At 36.6% G+C, this 25370-nt stretch overlaps 1 protein-coding gene across 1 annotated transcript in view; it reads left to right on the top strand.

Annotated features, from left to right (window-relative positions):
* LOC132701098 (transducin-like enhancer protein 4) overlaps nt 1-20935 on the top strand; it is a 272931-nt gene extending 251996 nt beyond the window's left edge. The window contains exons 8-13 of the mRNA XM_060668779.1: nt 1727-1828; nt 11737-12076; nt 12131-12314; nt 12746-12995; nt 16419-17042; nt 19724-20935. Of these exons, the coding sequence (XP_060524762.1) occupies nt 1727-1828; nt 11737-12076; nt 12131-12314; nt 12746-12995; nt 16419-17042; nt 19724-19831 (1608 nt within the window). The 3' untranslated portion in view covers nt 19832-20935. The remainder of the gene's footprint in view (nt 1-1726; nt 1829-11736; nt 12077-12130; nt 12315-12745; nt 12996-16418; nt 17043-19723) is intronic.
* Nucleotides 20936-25370: the final 4435 nt, after the last annotated feature.

Below are 25370 nucleotides of genomic sequence, written 5' to 3'. Positions count from 1 at the left end.
ACAAATGGGGCGGCATTCGCCGCGCGATGAAGGCGGCGAAATAGGTCAGGGGGAGAGACCGCGCCGCCACCCACTCTCGGCACTTTTACGGTTTACGAGGGGCCGTATCGTACAGTGTTCCGAGCAATTTCGCCGACACACCGTGGCCCCCCGCCCCGCCGCCCGCGCCGACGACGGCGGAGCTTTTATTTCCTCCGGGGAATTTGTCCAAGTCCGGAAACGGCCGGAAAATAAAACTACCAACGGCGAAAACGAAACACGTATTTTGTCGCCCCCAAACGTCCGAATCTACGACGAGCAAATAATGAAAAAAAAAGTGACTTCGATTGCGACGACGCGAATCGGCATGGGCATATGCCATTTGAAGAAAAAAATTCCACAAAAACCTATGTTGTTCCATCAAACTTTTAACAATAAACACGCGTTTCCACTACGCTCCTGGGATACTGAAATAAACCTGTCCTAGTTTTAGCTCTAAACGCTCTAGCTCCAAAAGTTCCTCTTAACACTGTCTGTAGTTCTAAAAGCTCTCCGTCCAAAAGCTCCTCTAAAAGTATTAGCTATAAAAATCTATTCTAAATGGCCTAGCTCTAAAAAATTCGTCTAAAGTGGACCCCGACGCTGACATCTTAAATTTTAGTTATTTACTTCGTAATCGACCCCAAGCGAATTAAAATTCTTGCAAAGATTTATGCTTACCAAACGATTCGACTTTCATTTTAGGGTTATCGCACTTGCACTCGTTTGATCTCAACCCGGAGTTAAATAAAAACATCTAATTTTTTATTCGACATCGACATAAAAAAAAATCTGTATAAAAGTAATCTGTGCAATCCAAAAACGATGGCATGTATAATCTAATGGTGTACGGTTTCGCGAGACAACTAGGAATTCGCGAATTCAAACATTTTCTTCTTTCCTTTTAAAATCTCCTACATTCTTTCATACATATGTATATACTCTTAACTTGCCAATAACGAAACGAGTTATAAAATACTCTGAGCGTATTTATCGAATATACATGCAGCGTGCGAGACGAGACGCCTTTTTAAAAATTGCGCCTGAAAATCGACCCGGCCCCCCTCACAGGTAGGGGTTGGGGGGCTTTTAGCGGGATCTCCGCGCGACATTCAACTGTCACCTGCGACGCTAGCGAGCGTAAATACCTCCGAAATATATGGCCGCTGCATCGCATACGAAACGCGTCCATCGTCTGACTCTGTAAATTACGTGTTCGACCCAGTATTGCCAATATTCAGTTTTGCATACAAAACGGAGGGAGAGGGGGAGAGAAAGAGAGAAAGAGGGGCACAGGAATCGTGTTCTTGTATCGTTTTTTTTTCTTTCCGTCGTGTGATTTACGTATACCAAGCACCTACCCGGAACGTGTTTATTACGTTATAAACATGAGCTCAGAAGTGGGATTTATCGCGCCCCCCTCTTAATGGTCCGCGTAAAGGCTAAAGTTGGTACGGGTTAATATTTCACTAGCTACGTCATGTGAAATACGACGGCCGTAAACTTAATCCTTTACGGGTACACGCCAATTTGGAAATAGGCGGTTGCGAACCCATATGGGGTTAAGGTTAAATCTAACGTCGAATACGAACGCCACGTTGCCTAGACCAATCATGTTTTATGAATAGGGGAGTCTCTGAGTTATTTCCGGACACAAAACTGTCTAATAAACGTAGACGTGTAATTTATTCCGTCTTTTCCCTTGCAGAGAAGTTCAATTTCGCCGGCGGAACGAGAGAAATACAGACCGAGGACGCCCCAAGAACCCGAATTAAAGAAACCGAAAAAAGAGGAGAAGGATCTAGGTCACGTAAGTATTAAAGTACGTAATTTATAATTATATCTCTCTCTACGTTCGTGTACAGGAGATCTAGTTATAATTTGACATCCCATTGAGCAAATCAAAAGCTTGAAGCTTTGAACGGCCAGTACAAGAAATTAAAACAAAGAATAACAAGTTCAGGTTTTTAAAAAAAAACTTTTAGATCTGAAATTCATATTTTTACATAAAAAAATATGAAAAAGTTCGTGTGTCCCAAAACGCATGGTTTCTAACAAATGGGGTATTAAATAAAACCATGTATTCTGTAATTAATGTGGTTTGGATCAATTTTGGTCCATTGCATTGTCATTGTCAATTGTCTAACTGAGCAACATTGAACTAAACATATTCAGGACACCCAGTAAGCCCTTAATGGTTACAGTTCGCGCATTTTTCTACGAAACTTTAACATTTTGACCTATTAAAGAGATTTGCGAAATATCCATCCATCCAGTTTCCTAACCGATCAACCTAAACTGACTGCTTTGACAGTTTTAAGTATCAATTATTGTGTATCCTTTGCATATGTCTTTGCATTGAATCATTGTCCCAAACAAGGTACTCAAATAAAATTCATGGCGTATTGCAAAAATAAAAATTGCATCTTTTTGATTTTCGGTATTTTAGAATAACCGAACTTAGTTCCATTAAAACTGAAATTAACCGAAAATTTAGAGCAAACATCAGTTTTAATAACAATGACTTTGACGATTTGACGATTCTAAAGCCTGGATGTTCATAACGCTTCCAAAAGACAAAAGTACAATCCTTATTTATATAAATGGTTACTGCTAAAGGAAAGTTGAGGGGTGATGTTTTGAATATTTATTTTTTTTAGCCAAACTTTCAGAAATAAAATTTTATTCCTTCGGTTTTTTTCGTCCTCAAGATACAAATTAAAAAACTTAAAAAAATAATAAAACAGGACGTGCAAAAGTAATTAATAAAAAACGATTTGTTCCTTAAACCTCGACACCCTATCTTAAAAACGAAGCAATTTGGCACATAGGCTTATATGTATATTTTTTTGCTGATAAATGGCTTTAAAATCGTTATACCGGATTCTGAAGTATCTTGTATTTGAGTTACAAAAAAATTCGTCCACGCATTTTGTCTAAAATAGTGTATTAGTAGGATTGAAGGGCCCTTTACGTTGGATTGACTTTAAAATTCGCCATTTAAATATTTTTCATCGGCATTTTCGTTCCGTACAAATTGATCGGTTCGCCGAAAAAAAAAAGTGATCGTAAATCAGGCCTGACCGGGCAAAACAGTTTTTGTTCGGCTCGACCGCAATAATTATACTTTTACGTTCGTCTCGTTTGTTTTTTTCTGCGTTGGCAATGAAATACGGCGGCGAGGCGTAAGCAATTTCATTTCAGGAAACCGGAAAATAAACAACGGAAAATTTAATGGCGTTCCGCGGAGTTTGCGTTTCAGTTAGAGAGAGCGCCGGCTGCCTACGTTTTATGAATAATAAAAAATGACGTTCTCCCGGCTCTTTTTTCTTTTTTTTTCTCGCCCGGGTGAATAGTCGTAAAAACGTTCAGATCATAAGCATGCGACGTGTTGACATCGATTTTGGCTCACGGGTCGTTGGTCCTTTCTGTTTTTTTTTTTTTGCTCGTCACTGGGGTTATTACTCCGTCCAAATTTAATTTTGATATCTCGATGGAAGTGAATGCATTGGAAGTGCTGTATAATGTAACTAAACACATTTTTGTTTCAAAAATATACCCAATCGACTAGAGAATCGTCATTCACAAAATAGAAAAAAAAATCATAGTGCGTAGTTTCGGACATACATTCAATATTTCAAAAAAAAAAGCGGCTTGGGCGAAAATTCTAGCTTCATGATTGTAGTTAATGTGGAACTAAGATTACTGTTGGCAGAAGATCAAAAAAATTTCTTCCATAATTTTTATTTTAAAATCGCAAAAGATACCTCCTGGAACGGCACTGGACTGTGCAATTTTAATCTATTTGAAGCCAAATTTGTCGTTAGCCATTATAAAAGACTTAAAATTTCATCTATCTAGATCACTAATAATGCTACATCAAAAACAAAATTCGTTGTACCTCGTCAATTGGAAAATTCACCCTGTTGCCAAGTGTTAAAATCTGCTTTTTAACAATAAAGCATTACTGAAATCATGTTATAAGATCAATAATATAATAATTGATTTTGAAAATCTACATTCTTTTCGTCACCTAGATACCTTTTGCTTACTTCGGTAGTTTTACACTTTTTATTACTGACTTGCTAGGAACGAAATATCGCGTTGCATTATCAAATATCAACTAACCAAAAATAAGCAGTTTAATCGCTAGTTATACACGATGGACTTGTACGTACAAAACCCACTAACTGACGAAATAGTAAAATCTAATTTAACAAAAAACTATGTTCGGGAAAATAAAGGAAATTGTCAATTAGTAATAGTATATTATGCAACAAGTGCGGTAAACAGCATTTGACTCACGAGTTTGTTTGACACTAGCGGAGCGAGTTTTTAATAAATGAGTGAGTTAAAAAGTTTACCGAACGTGTTGCATACTAGATTTTTGTCATTTTCGCAAAACAACACGAATACATTCACTGACATGCCTGTCAGAATTGACAAACGACAAAATTCAAAGCGTGGGAAATATCTCGGAAAACATTCGATTGCTCCCAAATCCGTGCGGTAAAATCCCGGAAATGTCCGAAGTGGCTCGCATTCGTGGGAAACGAAACTGACATGGTAAAGTGACGCACTCTATATCGGTGGGTAATTAGGAATTTTACAGACGGAAGTAGAAAAATATATTTTTGTTTCACTAAGTGGTAAGAATTTAGCTGTGTAATGTAGACCATACCTAGCTCGCATACTCCAACAAATACAAAACACAGTGGGAGAGAAATCCGCACTAAATGTAGATATAAAATCTAAGCTTCTAGAATGCCCGCGTATAGCGAGAACATTTTATGCGATTATTGAATGAGACTTTGCCGTCCAATAAAACTCCAAGATCAGCAGGTTTACATACTTCCTTGCAGAGGCGTAGAATTTACTTATAAATAGAAGATTAAAAATTTTGTGTGGATGACGATACATACTTTTATTCGGATTTTTTTTGTCATTTTCAAAGGGAATGAAACAATTTAATATATTTCTGGGCTGTTGTTGACATCTCTCGTTCGTGTGCCGATTTTAAAATTCGTCGATTGAATTCGCCGTGACGTGACTTATAATCTCGATGGATTTCAAATCGCGTTAGCGTCTGCTTCTAAAACCAAGATTTCTTTATATTTGTCACGTGAGCACAAGGAAATCGTATCGATCGCCAAGTCGGCAAATGGAACAAACCGAATGCAAAAAGGCAAGAACCAAAGATCGGTACCATATCCTACTCTCTCTTCTGAATCCATCAGATTCGGAGAATCCATCAACCTCTATCGTTTATTATACAGACTGATTCATTAATAATTGGAAATATTTTAACTGGGTACAAAAGATTAAGATTTACCACAGAATCACTCATATAAAATGAGTAATGAAAATTGTTGCTTTTATTTAAATTGTGAGAAAATGGTTCTTATTAGATCCACAATACATTTTTAAATGTTGTTCATTCGTTGGAGGAAATTGTAATAAATAACATTATGCTTTTCGGTTAATTAAAGTTAAATTTAATAAAATAAAATAAAATATTAAAAAGTTTCATTTTCAATTTCACTTGACTTCACACTACTCAAAATATATGTGTCGTTTTATCTTTAACTTGAATTATCTCGAAAGATACTGATTCTATTGATATTTGGAGAGGATCGACGCGCTTCTGGTAGTAACCAAAAGCTTTTGTTTAGCATAATCTAGTAAACTACTAAACTTCCCGCCGAGAATACCCACGGATGCGTCAAATAGTTTCTTTAAAGGTGATTCTGCAGTTAAAATATTTCGAATTATTAATGAATCACGCAAAATATGTGTTGTTAAGATGGAAGTTTAGATTTTATTCAGATTTGATTAAACCCTTCAGAAGTGTGAGCCAAGAATTTTTGTTTCCCTCTTGGTCAGTATCTGTTTGGTTCACGTCTGTTTGCGGATTTCATCCGATTGTTAACCTTTAACGATTGACTGACTGACTGACTACCGCTCCCACAGCAGAGGCTCGTAAAGTAGAACCGTGCCCGTAAAAGTTCGTCCGAAACGTTTTACAATCTTGTAAACTACGGCTTAAACCGAATAGCTTTTTACAACTTACTAACTGGAATTCTGAGCGCGGATTTTACGACCGCGTGAAATCTCGACAGACGCCGAACTGAGTGAATAAATTTCTATAGTCACCCCAAAATTATACCTCTCAGATAGATACTTTATTGCTAATGACACATAAAATAAACCTGGCCAATTTAAGTGCGCATATAAATGTCGACATCATCTGGGATCTTGTGCGTTCAGATCGTTGGTTGACAGTAAGAATGATCGGAGAAGAGTTAACTTTGACTCATTAACTGAACCATTTGAACAATGATTTGGGGATGAGAAAAATCTGTACCAAAAGGCCATCAGGAGATGTCAAATCTTGGTTGTTCAAGTACGACGCAGAATCCAAACGTCTGAGCATAGAGTGGCACATTTCAACCTCTCCAAGGTCCAAAAAAGCAATAATCGTCGGTTGACAGTGAGAATGATCGGGGAAGAGTCGAATTTGACTCACTAACTCAATAATTTGACTAATGATTTGGCGATGAGAAAACACTTCCCCAAAATAGCTCCCAAAATTCTTTCGCAAGATCAAAAGAACATCAGGAAGAAAAGATGATTTGACCTTTTGAATTGCATTGAAAATGACCCCTATTTTCTGATGACAAGTCTTTGGTACTCAAGTACGACCCAGAAACCAAGCGTCAGAGTATAGAGTGGCACACTTCTACCTCTCCAAGGCCAAAAAAAACAACCACGAGGAAATCAAACATCAAATGCATGCTGATTTGTTTCTTTCATCTCCACGAAGCATTTCTTTATCAAAGGCAAACGGTCATTCGCCAGAAAAACTTTCCTCCAGCGCTGTGGAGTTTCAGAAAGAAATTATTTTGAGGGTGACAATTGAATCTATTAGAAAAATAAATAAAAAATCATTACCTAATTTACAAACCCATTTAATATGAACATGGCCATTATTTGTCAATTTGGCAGTTTTTACTTTGGATATGGCAAATTATGGCCCAAATCCCGTTAAATGTTTAAAGACAAACGAACTAAGTGTGAGGAGATCGCTGTTTAGAAAGAAAATCGTTCAAAGTGCAGTTTAGGCAGACAGGCCCCTCCATGGCTACTATGTTATAGTTACTAAATGCTACCACTAATATTTACTATAGTTACTAAATGTTAGCACGACCACTCAGTATTGTTAATCCGAATAGATAATTGGGATTGACTAATCCGCTTTTAATGGTCTCTTATTATTACTGACGCGGCCATCCAATTATGGCGGCGCAAAATTATCAACAAAACGTTCATCGTTTTGCAATAATGACGAAACACCTCTTTCAGATTCGGCAATGCGATCGTCGTCGCTCGTGCGTGGAAATAATTTTATTCCGGAATAATAAAAACCTACAATAATTTAATAACAATTGCTTTTCACGGATAGAAATCGAAGGATTGCGGCTTATTACCGTCACCTGTGACAAATTGGTGGTCGGCGAGCCATTCACGGCGATTTTGCGGCCGCACCGCGATGCCGATACAAAAAGTCCAGCGGCGGTAGCGGTCTTATTAATAACTAACGTGTCTAACGGACCGAAAAAATAAAAGAATACAAAGGAGCAACCGAAAACGGCCATTACGATTCCGGGGCCCCCTCCGGTGGGAATCGGCCGCGATTTTAAACGATCCGGAACAGAGACGTAGCAATTTTCGGTCGGAGTTATTAAGCTTTTTTGTTGGACGAGGTTCTTTTGTTAATAAATCCGGAGATTTCTCGGTCGGTCCTGGTCGATCATTCTTCTTGCTTAACGTTTTTTTTTTTTTTAATACATATTAACGACAGAGCATAATCTTCCTGATCTATACGCAAACATTCACGACATCATTTCAAATTATCACTTGCGAAATGAAATCAATTGATAAACTTAGAGCTCTGTTTCACCTACGAGGGTCGTGTAATAAGTCCTTAGAAAAAAGTAAAAAAAAAAATTCAACAATTTTTTTCTACATAATGCTTTTGTCTAAGCTTACTAAGATTACTTCTTCGTGAGACCACCAAATCATTTGTTCAAGTCTTGAAACAATAAATAGTCACTGGCTGCCAAATCTGGTAAGATCTTTTCATTAATCTGCTATTATCGTTGTTTCCTTTTCCAAGTAATGAATGTATATGATTCTGCGAGCACCCCAAAAGGCCGTGACCACAACCTTACCATCCGAGCTTATTACCGTCTTCGCCCTTTATGGAGCCCGTTCGCATAAAAAACCATTGTTTTGGCCGGTCTTTTATCTCCGGAATGTAGTAATGTATCCATTAAGAAATTGCGACGAAAAAGTGCTAAAACAGCAACACGATTTGCGGTTATTCTCTTTCATATCCATTTTTTTGTGCAAAATTGAAGCCACTGTACCTTGTGGTAAGCATGTGGCGTCAACTATTTCACGTACTTTGATTCGTCGATCACTACTCGTATGTACGACCATGTTTAAACTCATTCACTGATATGTGCCTTGAATTTCGTCCAACTCAGCTTTGATTTTTTTCGGGGCCAAACCAAAATTATTAAAGAATATTAGCGTATTATGCGGTTTATATACTTTTTGAACGCCCTATATAGAGTGTGCCCAATATAAGATGATGTACATAAAATTGAATTGAGGGGATCGAGGTCAGTAAAAGTTTCATACATACCTTTAGATGTTCTTTACTTCTTTACCGCACAAAGAAAAACCAAGAAAATATACAGAATTTTACAATAAAATTAGAATAAGTGCAGGCATCTTCTCAACACTGCTTCACAGAACTGTCTTAACATTTGCAGAATGATACTGTTAACAGCTTCTGTAAGTGATTCTCTTAATTCGCCATAGGAACTACTGTATACTTGATTTTTGAGGTGACCTCATACAAAAAAATCAAGTGGATCTGACTTGTCCCAGGTTGCCTATCCACCTGTTGGGAAATTAATCATTTAAAAAGCTCGTAATAATCTGTGCATTGTGTTGCAGTGCGACGTCTTGATAGAAAAACATTCGTCGCAGAGCCGCTAGTGAACAGTTCATTAGATCTTCTGTTAGATTTGTTTATACAATGTTTAAATATCTCTTTCAATTTTGTGGTTATCCGAAATACGAAACCAAATGTTAAATCCCCACTTCACTTGAAAATACAGTGTTCTTACGGTTAAAGAATCCACAATTAGTAAATCGGAACTCATCGGACAAAAGAACTTAAAAAAAAAAGTATCTTGACAAATTAACAACAATTAAACTAGCTGACTAGTTAGCAATGCTACTATGATCGCCATCTCTTGGATTTTATCAAGTAAAGATCCACGTATCCACAAGTCCGGCGTAATGTTGCACAGATCTGGAACCCTATAAATGGTTCCGATCGTAAAGCGACTGCGAACCTCTACGTAGCTCTGGAACTGCGTGCGTGTTGGGCGAGACTGGGGTAGTGTTTTCTCTCTGAAAGGGGTCACCATCGCCTGGATGGTCCAATGCTACACACTCCCATTTTTTTTGTCCCATCTCCATCAACTTCAGCCCAAACGTATAAAGTACCTTATTTTGTGAGCGATTTTGTACTTCTCGTCTTCAAGTTCCAGATTGTGACTTACTCCCTAGTTTAAGTATCTGATACTTTCTTACAATGTCCTTCATTTATTGTTTTCCGTTATTGTGCTCGAGGTTATAGTTTGCTGTGTAATGTCGTACGGTGCTGCAGGTTGGTACTTGGAGGATCGGGAGTCTACGCCACTGCATTAATATTTCGCATTATTTACATTTCGCCGATGCCGAAACGTGAAGGGAGGGCAGGCAATAAAAAGGTCGTAGTATTCATCTGTGTAATATATCTGACTGCACACGTGTAAAAGGACGAGACGTCGGGCCCGGTACATGCAACTGACTTGGCGATCGGATCGGATAAAGTTATGTACGCGCGCGAGCGAGACCACGTCTGCGACCGCCGCGTATGTACCGTATAGGTACTTCGAAAAAGTAGCCTTTGGAAAACGCTGCCTGATGATAAATAAACGTTTCGTGCTTCATGTGGCGCGCGCGCATAAAAACGTCGCTCGTTCCCCGAATTGACATTCGAATCGGATACTCCGAACTTGGCGGGAATTGTTATGATTATTCATTCGTGGCGGCAGGGGCGGCTGTTGCGTATGTGCTACAGTGCTGCAGTGCTGCAGAACTCCCAAGAAATTAGGAACTTACAATCGCTGAACGTGTGTTTTTCTTTTCGTGTATTTTTTAAATTCGTATTCACTGAGAACTGCGGAGGTAGTCTTTAATAATATTTATATGAAGATATTTTTTAAATATTCATACGAAGAAAACGTTATGCAGAGAAATTTAATAAAGACAATTTACTCAAAAAGTCAGTGGATTTGTGGCGATAAAGTTTGGACGGAAATCCAGAGCTTTCAAGTTTTTTTAAATAAAGACGTGTGAAAATTCTAAAAGCTACATTCATAATTGTAAGGAATTTGAGTTATTAGAAATAACCAATATTCGGGCTGAACAAGATCAAACCAATACAGGCTTGAAGTATGTCAAACAAATAATTGTGGACATTAACATTTCTTCGATTTTCGTTAGTTTTTTGCAAGAATTGCAGAACACCTTCAAACTTTTTTCACAAGCCGCTACTGGAAGGCCGTGTCGGTGGTGGAAAGCACGAATGTCGGACACCATTATTTTTCAATCAGCGATGTCTAACTTTTTTTGGGAAACCGTCACCCCATGTACGTCAGATACTATATTGTTTTCATTAAGAAAATAAAACACTAAAAATAATAAATAAATGAGATTCACAGTGGCAATACCTTGACAACAAATAATATCGAGCAATCTTTAGAAAAATTATCAGTAAGGCTCATGGCTCAATATGTCAAGGAAAGAAACTGGAATATTTGCATTTTACCAGTCACTGACCCAATTTTTTAGAGTCCTCAAATACCGTCATTATTTGAAACGTCCGATTATTTTTGATTTATTTCTTTAAAACTATTTCCCAACGTCAGAACTTCACACTAAATGGCTATTTTACCGATTGTTTTTTCTTATTATATTATGACTTATTTCCAAGTACAACTGCAGTGCGTTGGTCTTTTTCATACTGCCTTCTGATAGCTCTCGACCAGATCCAGATTAATATTTGTTCGCACTCATTTGAATTTTGATAGGTGAACGCTGCAAATCAAATCAAAAGGGTTAGAACGGTTGAGAAACTGTGATAACTTTCACTTAATTTAGCCAGTTCATTATATTACAACACACGACCATTCAATGAAAAGATATATCGAATACTTATAAGACCTAAACTGGAATATGCGCACAGTGTGTGAAATCCAAAGAAGAGTTGCAAGGCTAATCTTATGACACTCAAACAATCGAAAAAGAAGGGCTACTGTACTGAATCAAAAGCGAATCTTAGTAGACACAAAACTTGTAAAGAAGAAGAAACTGCCTCTGTGCCAAATAAAAGTATCTTCAAAAATCGGTTAGATAGTGAAATGGGGCAGTTGTTGAATGAATCATTAAAGGGCTGATTGTAACGAACTTTGAAACGCTAGGTGGCATCCAACATTAAGAAAAGTCAAAAATGAATATCCTTGTTTTATACTGCTTGTAAAAGTAACGTATTTATAACAGTTTTAATTAAAGACGTGTTTCTAAATCTTGCAGCATAGCGACGGCGAGAAGAGCGACCAAGACTTGGTGGTGGACGACGCGTCCGAAGACCCCGTATCGCCACCAAATGGAACGAGTTCGCCTAGAGAGAACGGCATCGACAAACTACCAAAAAAAGAGCACCCCGGACCCCATAGCCCGAGATCGGGTACATCGAGTAACGCGTCCACGCCGTCGACCAAGAAACTCGACGGGGAAAAACCGACGACGCCGATATCCAAGTCCGTTACGCCGACATCGGCTGCGGGATCGTCTTCGGGAAGTGGTGGACTCAAGCCGGTCGTTAAGCCGCCCACTTTGGGCCAGTATCCGCCATATTTGGCAATGGCCAATGGTAAGTTTGCGGACAGGACCGTTGACGAATGTAACATTTTGTTGTCATTTTTAGGTGGTCCGCACGACTTGCAGGCGGCTGCTGCCGCCGCCGGCGCCGGCTACGGAGGCCTTCACAACAATCTCCCGCCAGCCTTGAATAATTATCCTCGTCCGCCCCTTCAGGTGGGCTACGATCCTCACACGCAGATGCGAGCACCCGTCGTGCCCGCCCTTGGTGGCATTCCCGGTGGAAAACCGTAAGTTTCCTCTTTTCTGTTAAAAGGTTAAAAGGTTTTTACGTCATTTCTACATTCGTCACCGGCGTGCGAGACAGTCCCTTTCTATAGTTCTCTATTTTCTGTAGAATCTACACGGATTAGGTACCAAATTTGCGAAAGCAAATTAAACAATAAATTGGTGGTATCCCACAGTAGCCATACGTTTAATAACTCAGGGGTCCGCCGTTTATCATTTTATTTTTTCCCTGGATAATGAAGGCTGCGTAAAATTCCCTTTTTGACACCTAAGCGATATCGGTACTTAGACTTCTTGATTTCTGCAGTCAATGGCGCATCGGTATACAGAAACGCTCGCATCGCAAGGCATCGATTTGATAATAGAAGCAGGACTATTAAAGTTGTAGTGTGGTATCTCAAAGGTCAGATATAACCCGTTAACTCCATTTTAGGGCCTACTCATTCCACGTGAGCGCCGATGGACAAATGCAGCCAGTGCCTTTCCCGCCGGACGCCCTCGTGGGCCCGGGAATCCCTCGTCACGCGAGACAGATAAACACCCTCAGCCACGGGGAGGTTGTTTGCGCGGTGACGATTTCTAATCCGACGAAGTACGTGTACACGGGCGGCAAGGGCTGCGTCAAAGTTTGGGATATAAGCCAGCCGGGATCGAAGTCTCCCGTCTCCCAGCTCGATTGTTTGGTGAGTGGCTAATGGAAACGTTTGGAGAGATTTTAAGTCCGATATTCCTCGCGTTTACGTTAATCGTCTCTTTAGACACATAAAACTATTTCAACGATCTGGTATCATCTGTCTCAGTCTTCATCGTGTTGGCTTTCGACGGACCCTCCCAATTAACTATGTCATTACTTATTGTTATTGTTATAAAAATTTATTCTTACAAGACAGGGGTGGGCTATTTATATCTCCTTCTTTATGATATATTTCTTGACTGTTGACCACTTGTGGCAGTGTCGAATAACCGTTTTTACTGTGCGTTTCGAAAAAGTTATTTTAATATGTATAAAACTTTAATTAGCAGAGGACTTATTCAACAAGAAGCTTTAAAAGAAACCTGTCTACTTACAAAAATGCCAATATCGTCGATATTATTAATGGTGGTGAATTAACGAAAAGAAATAAATGTAGTGATTTTCAAGCTCACCGTGTAGACAATAGTGATCAGGACCTAATAAGAGGGAAAATATATTATCTTTATCAAAGCGAGGTTGTTCCTACCTTGGATAAACTGAAAAAAAAGCTAGAAGAAGATATAAGCCGTACCACTCTTCATAGAGTTGTTTGTCAAATGGGATTTAAGTACCGCAAAATAGGCAAAAGGCAAGTAGTAATGGAATCACACAGGTTACGTACTTGGAGATATAATTAAGAAATTAAAATATATAGATTAAACAGATCCATAGTTTACCTTGATGGAACCTGGTACGATACACATGAAAATGTATTCAAAGGATGAGTTGATTCTACTCAGACGAAAGCACCATCCCATCACTATACACGCTGGGTCGGAAGACGAATTTAAATATTGGATTATCGTCAAGATACAAATGCCGAACTAACAGTGTAATGGTCATCGATAACAACAACAGACGTCCGCTACGCAAAGCACCAGCCTCATCAAGTTGAAAAATTGAAATCCAGGAATATTTGTTAGACAATGATATTTATTTTGAATTTAGTTACAAAAAAGCGCAACGTTTGGAATTAAAAAACATTTTTATTCTACGTCCTCCTCCATATCATTGCATTTGTAGAACCAAGTAAAATCGAAGGTCAAAGTAGAAAGTAATGGGTGTTTTTTTTCGATGTGTAGAACTTTAAGTTGGCATTACTGTTCAAGATGGCGACCGATTTAACAGCTGTCAAGTAATTTATTCTCAGTTTGGTTTGGCAATTCATCAAACGATCATCAAGTAAGGCGTAGATTCGTCGAATGGACCCAAAACGAGATTGCCTTTGTTTCCGATTTTCATAAGCGAATTTTGTTTAGCGATGAAGCGCACTTCTGGTCGAATGGCTACGTCAACAAACAAAACTGCCGCATTTGGATTGAAGCTAATCCTCAAATGTATGTCGAAACACCGTTACATCCAGAAAAACTTACTGTTTGGTCCGTACTTCTTCAAAAACGATGATAGCCAGAACGTTACAGTCCATGGTGATCGGTATAGACCTATGATTCCTGAATTGAATAACCATGATGTCCAGGGGATGTGGTTTCAACAAGACGGCGTAACATGTCAAACAGCTCGTGTCACAATCAATTTATTGAAAAACTCGTTGGGTGACCGCCTAATTTCACGTTTTGGACCTGTGAATTGGGCTCCAAGATCTTGTGATTTAACACCGCTAGATTACTTTCTGTGGGGCTATGTAAAGTCATTGGTCTATGCGGATAAGCCACAAACGCTTGACCATTTGGAAGACAACATTCGCCGTGTTATTGCCGATATACGACCACAAATGTTGGAAAAAGTCATCGAAAATTGGACTTCCAGATTGGACTACATCCGCGCCAGCCGTGGCGGTCATATGCCAGAAATCAAATTTAAAACGTAATGCCACAAGATTATCTTTCGGATAAATAAAATTCATGTCAATCGAATAATCCATCGTTGTTTTATTGCAACTTAAAGTTCTATACATCGAAAAAAAACACCCTATATTACTTCTACTTTATGTCCCAATGTTGCAAATATATAAAAAAATGTAATTAATAACATACCAATTGAGAGCTAGAAAAATTCAGTACAGCACATTCTAAAAATTGAAGATTATTACATTTCTATCCAAAACAATTCCTATTATAGTAAATCTCATTAACGACTATGATAGTGAAACAGAATTAGATTTAGATATTTACAATAAAAATGTAATTATGTATATACATTCCTAGATATGAATTTATTTATTGTATATATTTATTGTCAGTGTTTTTTTTTAGTGTAATTAAATAAGATTATGCCCATCTAGATAAACAAAAAAAATTATTATCAAAACCTTTGTGAGTCCGTCCCTAGTGTTCTGTCCTTTAATACCTACCTTAGCCGAGATTTATTGCCATCGGCGGGTGACTTCCATAATCCTCACGATGACGATTGAGACAGACTATAATACTCTACAATAACTAGCCATGTATTCTTCTTCTTTAAGTCTATTTGTTAAATGTTGACGACCACATCTAATATTTGGAGCACTTGACATTTGTTTTCACCCATTTTCCTTTTTCCTCCAGAATGAAATGTAATATGCTATATCTTTGTGGTAGGTCGTTCTTTTTCTTAATCTTAAACTACAGTCTGTATGTCCACATTTCGAACGCTTCTATTTTATTAATAGTGTTTATCTTCAGCGTCAAAGCCTTGCACCCCATATGTTAGTAGAGATCACACATAAATAACTTTTTATATAACGCATCTGCAGTAACAGGGTTTAGGTCATTTCCATATATTATATATTAATTTATATTAATATATAATACTAATTGTTCACTTGCGCGACTTAGATACACATTTTTTGAAGTTCTTCAACATCGTAGGTTGGATATTGGCGCAGCTCTTTTACGTCCATTCATTGCTCTTCAAAAGTTTCTTCATATCTTGGTTCTGAGTATAAACTGAATAATAGTAGAGACAATACGTCCTTGTCAGACGCCTGCTCTTATTTCAGTACGTTCTGAGATGATGTTTTATTGTGATATTTGGTGCCGATATAAACTCTAAGTATTTTCTAATTTTGTCTTTCTCTATAAATTGTTTATTTTTAACATTTTGAGCCTTCTTTCCATGATCCATAATAAGTAAGTTCAAGTTTTTGTTTTAACGTGGCAAAATCTGGCCCGATTTTGAAAAAGAATATTTTTAGACCTTAAGTTAAAATATTAACATTGACAGCGTTTTATTGCTCGACACGTCATAACGTCGCGTGTTATACCATTCAGACAATATTTATAACTAGATTTTAAGCCAAACTGCCTACGATAATGACGTATGACCGCAAACGAGCCAAGGCTAGCTTTAAATAATTATAATGGAATTTCCACCGGGCTATTTAGAAGATTTTAAACTTAGGTATTTGGTATGCAGGTTATTTTCTCTTTCGCAGCAACGGGACAACTATATTCGATCGGTCAAACTGCTACCAGACGGCAGAACGCTGATAGTGGGTGGAGAAGCCAGCAATCTTTCTATATGGGACTTGGCGAGCCCAACGCCTCGTATAAAGGCGGAGCTAACATCGAGCGCCCCCGCGTGTTACGCCCTAGCCATCAGTCCCGACTCGAAAGTGTGCTTCAGCTGCTGCTCGGACGGTCACATAGCGGTCTGGGACCTCAATAACCAAACGTTAGTTAGACAATTCCAAGGACACACGGACGGTGCTTCGTGCATAGACATATCTGCGGACGGCACCAAGCTATGGACGGGCGGGCTGGACAATACCGTCCGCAGTTGGGATCTGAGAGAAGGCAGGCAGCTACAGCAGCACGACTTCAGCTCGCAAATATTCTCGCTGGGGTACTGTCCGACGGGCGAGTGGTTAGCCGTCGGCATGGAGAACTCCAACGTTGAGGTGCTCCACGCCAACAAACCGGATAAATACCAGCTACACCTGCACGAGAGCTGCGTCCTTAGTTTGCGATTCGCCGCGTGTGGTAAATGGTTCGTCTCTACTGGCAAGGACAATTTATTGAATGCCTGGAGGACACCATACGGTGCCAGCATATTCCAAGTAAGTTGGCCTTGATTCGCCCAATATATATGATATTACCCACTTACGAGGTTATTTAGGCTTCTCAAGAGCTTTACCTTTGTCCAAGATTATATGAGGGTCACTTGAAATGTTTCCGACCTAACCATGGTACAAGACATTTTTTCTCAATTTTTTTTATTTTTCTACATAGTCTCCTTGTAACTTTATACTTTTCTCCCATCTCTCTAACCCGTCCAAATAGTAGCCAGCGTTTTTCTCGGCCAAATAATTGTTCACGAAAATCTTCGTCCACCGAGCGCAGTTTTCAGATAAGGGAACAAAAAGAAGTCGCTTGGGGCTAGATCTGGTGAGTAAGGCGGATGATCAAGCAGGTCAAACCTCAATTCGTGGATTTTCGCCATGGCAACCGGTATGAGGCGGCGGCATGTTGTCTTGATTAAACAGTTTTTTTTTTGCAAATGTAGCGCTTTTTCTGTAATGGTATTTCCTTTTTTTAAGGTAATCGATTAAGATGACTGCAAAAACAATCCAATCCCAAAAAACAATCTTTCCCAGCCGAAAAAAACAGTTTTTTTTTTCGCGGTCCACTGTTTTAGCTGTATTTTTGATTCGAGCGTATAATGGTGTATCGCAAGTGTCATCTAGAGTAATTAATCGGCGCCAAAGCACGGATTTATTGCACCTAAACTGCGTTAAACGTTCATTCGAATACGTTGTTGGTCTTAAGTGAGTAAACGCGGCACCCAATACCTAAATCTTGATTTAAAATGTGACAAACACGTTCTTCCGACATTTTCATAACCTCCGCTATCACATCATCATTAAACATCGTTTAATGAACTATAGCAATCTTATCGTCTGTAGTTTCGGTTTTTGGACGTGCCGAACGTTCATCATCTCCTAAGTTCCTACGACCACCTTTAAATTCAGCTGTGCAAATTTTCACTGTGGTAAATGACGGTGGAGAGTCCCCATACATAGAGTCTAACTCAATTTTAATTTGTGTAGGCGTATTGCCTTTCAAAAACAGACATTTTATAACCACTCTATACTCAATTTTTTTCATTTTCACGAAAACACTCACATCGACTCACTCAAACGACTCTCAATTAAAAAGAACTCGTCCAAAACGGCTGAAACTTTAGTAAGTAACTATTAAGCGGTGCACAACTGCAATCACTAGGCTTTTAGAATCTAGTGCCGCCATCTTCAGGGTAACGTCGGAAACTTATCAAGTGACTCTCGTATGTAATGTAGACCGAACATATTATATAGTATACAATCAGGGTATGTCTTATGTATATTAGTTATGTAAGGCCTAAAATGAACAAAATGTTCTAAAGAAACTGATCAAAATGACAACCCTACTTTATTTTATCTAGTTAGAATTTCAACAGTTGCCAAATTCAAAATACTTAATTCGAGCAAACATTAGATATTAAAACATTTGTCTAAAACAAAATATACATATATCCTTATCGTGGAAAGACTTAATAATATATAATAATATGTAACAAATATTAAACAGAAATAAATGTATATAATTCTTTGTATAATAAACAACGATTATTATAGTGATAAAAAGTGTAACACTAAAATGTCTAAAACAACAAGCAAACTTCCAACAGAATAATAACATTGATAAATATAACTTTCCTCAAGTATCTTTTACCACCTTCACATTAAATTTTCCATAAATATATCCTACCCCCTGTTCTATATTTTACGTCGCACAACATTGTCATTTGTTGCAAACTTTGTAAACTATGCTACATCCGAAACCAAAAAAAACCAAGTCATCAAGGAGAATATTGCCCAGTTGTGTCAAAAATCTGAAAATCTCATTCTTTTAACAATAAATCATAATTTACATGCATATAGCTCTACATATCTATTGCTAGTTTTGACACTTTTTATATGACTATCTTGCGAAGAACTATCTATCCCATCATTTTCAAATATCCACATCTCATCAGTAAAATGAAATTGCCTTATCTTGCTTGTACGATCTTAGAAGTTTATTTTCTTACGAGCAACTTTTGGCAGCTCCTATTTTCGCGTTCTGGCTCATAGTATCAAATTAACAAAGGTAACATGTCCCTTCCACCTGCTATTTAACTCTTGCCACTTTAGTGTCACATTCGCCAGTTTAACTCGTTACTTATATAATATACAGACCTAAAATATGTGGAAAATAACCATAGAACAAAATAGCAAACCAATTAATTGTAATACTTATTCTCATCGACACTGTAATTTCAGGCGTCTGGTAACCAACACGATAAAGTAAAATATTTTAAAAATTGAACTGAGGTGGCTTTTACTTGATGAAAATCCATTTATCAAAATAAATAAGACACGGTGTTGTCGAAACAATTGTCATGTCATAATATATAATTTCGTGAAAATCTGAACTTTTAGTTCTTATTTATTTGGAAAATATTTTAAAATGGTATATACTTGTTCATTTACTTGACAACAATAGACCACACAATAATTTGTTTTGATGATATGCATCGGATTTTGTTTTGGGCGACGTATACATCAGTAGTAAAATTAAATATCAGTCAAATGCACCCTTAAAATGGTTCTTGATGAAAAAAAGCATATATCATATTATATAGGATATATATTGTTTACGCTAACGTAAAGAAGAAATTGAAGAGATCAAGACCAACAGATTTGTTTTTCGGTTTCAGTCTAAAGAATCTTCCAGCGTGCTAAGCTGTGACATTTCCGCTGACGACAAGTACATAGTGACGGGATCCGGAGATAAGAAGGCGACGGTGTACGAAGTCATATACTGAAGAAACTAACTTTGACGTAGATAAAGTTTAAAGAAAATGTGATAACTAAGTGTAATAAAGAAGAATAATTCTTAACGTAACGCACTCTACCAGTTAGTGTGATCTGATTGTGAGATGATGTACTAGAGTTGTTAGAAAAAGTGATCTCCCATGACAATTTTTGCGATACTTGCTTATCGATTTTTTAATTTAACGTTTTTTCTTACTGTAAATATCGGACTTGTAATTTAATTAGGCGAAGACAAAAAACAGATTAATGATGTATATTTTCTTTAGACGAAACGTTTTCTTTCTCGTTCTCAGGCTGAGTAGCGAAGGGCTTTATCTTTTTTATAACTTTTGACCGGAGGTATATGTCATATAATTTAATTAGGCGAAGACAAAAAACAGATTAATGATGTATATTTTCTTTAGACGAAACGTTTTCTTTCTCGTTCTCAGGCTGAGTAGCGAAGGGCTTTATCTTTTTTATAACTTTTGACCGGAGGTATATGTCATAATATGGACGACAACTGTACGCGGCTTCTGATTCCCGACTTCGAGGTTGTACATAATATTGAATACGGAGCGTTATTATTATAGTGCATTGTTTTCTTTTTTGTTATTTAATATTTAGCGGGGTTCAAGAAAGGAAAACAGAATCACTCGTATATTTTCCAAGGACGCGAAGGGTGAAAGGGAACGTTGCCAAAGTATTCAGTGTTGCCTACACACCGAGTTGCTCCAATTTTTGCATGTGCAAACAAAAAAAAAATTGTATCGTACCTTTGTGTAAATTTAATGTGGTTCGGTTTATATGAAGAACGTCTGTAGCATTTAATAATATCGTCTAAATTTATGTTATAGATTTGTAGATATTGGAAAAATTATCGATTGTTTTTATTTTTAATATTTAACGAGAACTGTCATTGTTTATTAGATTTTTAAAAGCACCGAAAAAAGTCACTAGTTTAGCCGAAACAGCTACCGACAGAAATCCAAATCGCAATAGACCAAGACGTGCATATACCTCATCGCAACACTAACAATAGCCCAAAAATGTATTTTTATCAACGGGGAAAATAAATTTCTGTTACTGCAATGGCAGGTCGCTTTTTATTTCAAGCGCCAATGATTGGAGTCAAGCCTGCGGGAATTCCCATTTTTTCAAAAATACACTGATAAGAGAAGTAAAATAGTAAAGTTCTCCCGACAATATACCGTTTTTACGACAATCCCGTATTTAACTTTGGTAAATTTTTAAATTTTTTCTAACGACAGGTCTACCTCGCTAGGGTTTCTCCCACCAATAAGAAAACATCCATTATATTATTATTTACATAAAATTTTGTATTTCTTTAATAGGAAAATATTTTAGAATCATTATGTTAAACCCGTATTAGAAATAAGCTTTCTAATGAGTTTTTAATATAGGAGATCAACCTATCTAATGGGCAAATTCAACTTGAAATAGAAAATTTCTTTCTTTCTTCAGTTCTTGTCGGCTAACATCTTAAATACGGCTCTGGCTTGTGGTACACGAGCTGAAAAGGATTGTCCTTTTCGCTTTTAAACAGGCGGATTTTAAACTTTCTGAAATCAAAACCATGAAAGGTTGTAAAAACGGTATATCGGTTGGTGAACTCTATGTGAATTATATAGGTAGCAGTGGGTCGTCAGTGTCAGTAACTAGTCACCAAATGACGAAAATAACAAATGTCTCGGTCGAATGATTGAAGTGACATTTTTTAAGTCCATTAGTGTCATAAATTTTTGTCGTATAAGTAAATTAAATCTTTTTTACATCTACTTAAGTCAGATTTTGGTCTTTACTGCGGAAAATTTGGTTTTTGGTTAGTTTGGCGCTTTTTTCTTTTTGCATTGGTGGTAATCGAAAGTAGAGAAACTGCCGCTGGAGAATTATAGATAATGAATAAAGATTCTTTTCTACTAAAAACGTTAATACGGACTCTTCTATTTGGTTTTTTCACGAAAATTAATATTTTCCATTTTAACTCCCCTGTATAAACGATTCTTACTAACTTCAAGACAAGTATAGGATGAAGTATCATTTCCCACATATAAATGAATTACCCTATATATTTAAAAATAATTTTAGATTGTTTCTTTTAGTCTCGTCTATATCTTTTTAACATCGATACAATTTACTTTTACGCCCTTTGGACACCCTCTAGATATATTTTTTACGTCATGGTTTTTCAATTGAAAAATTTGATAATAGTTTAAACTCCATATCTGAAATTAATCAAGTCATTTTATAATGAGATTCGGAGGTCAGTTTTGTGTCATTTTAAGACATCATTTTTCTGAGGTCAATTTGACGTATTTTTCGGAGCACTGACGAGTAGCGACCACTTAAGATCCGAAAATGATATCACTTTGACGAGCCTCTGCTACCTGGGTACTCTCCGGATCTAGAAATATTTTCATACTGTATGAAAATACTTTTCCAATTTTGGAATATTGCGGACAACTACAAAAAAAAAAGATGCAAGAATAGAAGAAATATTATTGGTATAAGGAATGAAAGCTATACACCATAACAAAATTAAGAAAATATTATTATTACCAAACAGGAACCACTTTCTTTAGAAAGGAAATATAAAAAATTGTTTGAAAATTTCATGAACTTTTTTAAAATGTAAATGGTTACTAAAATTAAAAATGTCTCACTTTTAATGTGAAAATGGAGAACTTTGACTCGCCTAATCCTTAAGAGTAGCAAATTGCTGAAGCAAATGCTGTGGATTTGAAAAGTCTACAGAGTCCCTCAAAATTTCTTCCCTTTAACCTGTAGGAGGCGTCAAATATTGACATCTAACTGACAAGGAGATAGTTTGACTTTCCGTCACAATCTGCAGCTCTTTTAAAATTTATTATTAATTTAAATTAGTTGAAACTCTTTTAAGTTAGTGGTAAACTTTCATAAAAAACCGTTCTTAATATAAATAGATATTCCGCTGAAACTAAATAAAGCAGGCTAAAATCTAAGCAACCAATATCAACCCATAATTGTTTATTTATGAATACAAATTAGTTTTGTTATATTGCTACAAATGCTTAAAATGATCTGTTGCTGCCATCTCTCAGCGGGTAGTCAAAGTTCTTTTACATTTTTCTATTACGTGCCAAAATATAAGGTATTCTTCCTGTCTTCCATGAAAGGTTTATTTTCCCAATTAGCACAAATCTTTAAATTGATAATAATTTAAATTAGTTAGTTTAATGTCTAAATATAAGTACAGCGTAAACATAAAAAAAGATCTTTTTTTATTCGCAGCTGTCGCACAACGATATTAGATATTAAAATTAAAATTTCCCAAAGACTTAAATTGAAAATTGAAATTTAGTTTTGGTTAGAAAGAAACAAGTAGAGTGAAAACTGAAGTAAGTAGACATTGCTTAGTGGTCACCGGATTTTTAAAGCGGATTTGAGTGGTATATTTTTATGCACAATAACACTAATAAATTTCTGTTGAGACCCTTTTCTCGAATTAGTAACATTAATTAATATTGTGCAGTTAAATTTACATTTATAATGACCATGAACGTTTTTGAACCACAAATAGACGGTTCAAAGAATATAACAACATATAACCTATAATAACTTTAGTTTCACAAAAATTGTGTGAGTATCTTAATTGAAAAATTTAATCAACTCAGCACAACTTGCAAGCAACGGCATGTGTTTGTGGAGGCAGGCAAATTTGAAATTTAATAATAAGGATACTCTCTATTTACGTATTTGTATAATGAAATTTCATGAGTCGCGATACAGATAACCCCCAATTAATATACTAATTGGCGAAAACATCAAAAGTAAACCGTGAAAATGTTTTATAGTACCGAATATCCAGTTAAATTAGATTTAGTTCAATAAACATAAATATTTGACCGATTCGTTGACTGTCACAGGAAAATTAGGCTTCTCCACAAAGACTTTCCGACAACAATCATACGTTTCGCAAGGCAACAAACAAAGGAATAAGTATAAGTATAATGTGGGTACAATTGGGTACCTAACGTTTTAATATAATGATGACCTTTCCGTAAAGGCAATTTAAATAATTTTCTAGAAAAAAAAGGTAGGTACCTACCCATATTTTAACCAGAGCCAATTATTTCCCCAAGTTAGGTAGTAAATTCCGAGAAAGACGCCGCCAGACGATCGAAAATAAGAACAAGGTTAGCATATGCGCGAAAAACATTTTGTATTACACAAAAAAGACCGAAAACGACCCGTCTATGTAAATAATTAAATATTTTAACTTTTAAGAAATTCTTCAATAAATTACCCAATCTACGAAAATACATACCCGCGCGCCTAATACGCAAGGCGAAACAAGTTTGCCTTCGATTTACCGAAGATTCCACAATCCGTGTTTTTTTTTTACAACTTTAATTCTAACGAAATTGTCTATTGGTTTTGCGCAAAGTTTTCAAAAAATATCTATAAAACCGTTTATGAAAACAGGGATTTTTGGTTTAGCAAGGTTATGTTTTGTTGACTGTAAGCATAACTAGGCTTGTTCCTACAATGAATCATGAATCAGTTCCAGATCGATTTACTGAAAATTTTATTGCACATGATATACAATAATTATAAATAATTAATTAACAAAATTTTTAAAAATTTTACGCTACTCTCTACACCTCGCTTGAAATTTTAGTATAAATAGTTAGAATAACATTTTCAATGATTCTTCTATACGTCAAACGGTATTAGGTTAGGTTTATATTACGCTGAAAACCATTGTGTCTGCCTCATTCTGAAGCGTTAAAATTAAATTTTAGTTTTTAAATTTTTACTTAACATGTAGTAATATAAACATAATAGCCACCTCATGAGAATGATAAGATTTAATACATCATTCAACCCCACACGAAACAAATTTTGTCCGACTTGAACATCTATCTATGTACTGAGTAAAATATTTCTTTTCCAGCTGCAAATAATTGGCAATTGGCAATTTTCTCTTATGATATACAGGGTATTCCTTAAGTACCTGTGCAAACTTCACGAGGTATTTTCGAAATTAAGAGGTTAATAAGTAGGTTTAACTTCTAAATTCCAGTGAACTGTCTGTTTTCCCCGTTTCTGCGTTTTTTTTAATTTTTAGATTTAAAGTAAAGTTTCTTCAATGTTTTTGTCAAGAAAATGATTTTTTATAAAACAAAACGAAATCAGTTACTAAAAGAGAAAAAAACTTGTATTTTTTGCTACTTAATCGGAGGAAAATGACAAAAGTCATTGCGGCACATTTTCTTTGCCTTAAAAGTTTCATATTGGAAAATTTTCTGGACCCACATAATATGTGTCTATATACGTTGTACATCGAAATCATCGGCCAAAGTACTTAAGGAACACCTTGCGTTTTAGACTACAAAAACTTTAACCAACCGTTAAGGACGCAAAAACAACCTAGTTACCAGACGAACGCGCGTTTATATTTTCTGCGACCGGCATATTAGGTAAGTACCGAAAAAAAGGCCAATCGAATTTTTGCGGCACATTATTATTCGCCAGAATGTTATGCTA

This window comes from Cylas formicarius, unplaced genomic scaffold, assembly GCF_029955315.1.
Source record: "Cylas formicarius isolate icCylForm1 unplaced genomic scaffold, icCylForm1.1 PGA_scaffold_4__25_contigs__length_36172078, whole genome shotgun sequence".
Classification (NCBI taxonomy): domain Eukaryota; kingdom Metazoa; phylum Arthropoda; class Insecta; order Coleoptera; family Brentidae; genus Cylas; species Cylas formicarius.
Note: the sequence above shows the minus strand (reverse complement) of the source record. Positions and strands in the feature narration are given on the sequence as shown.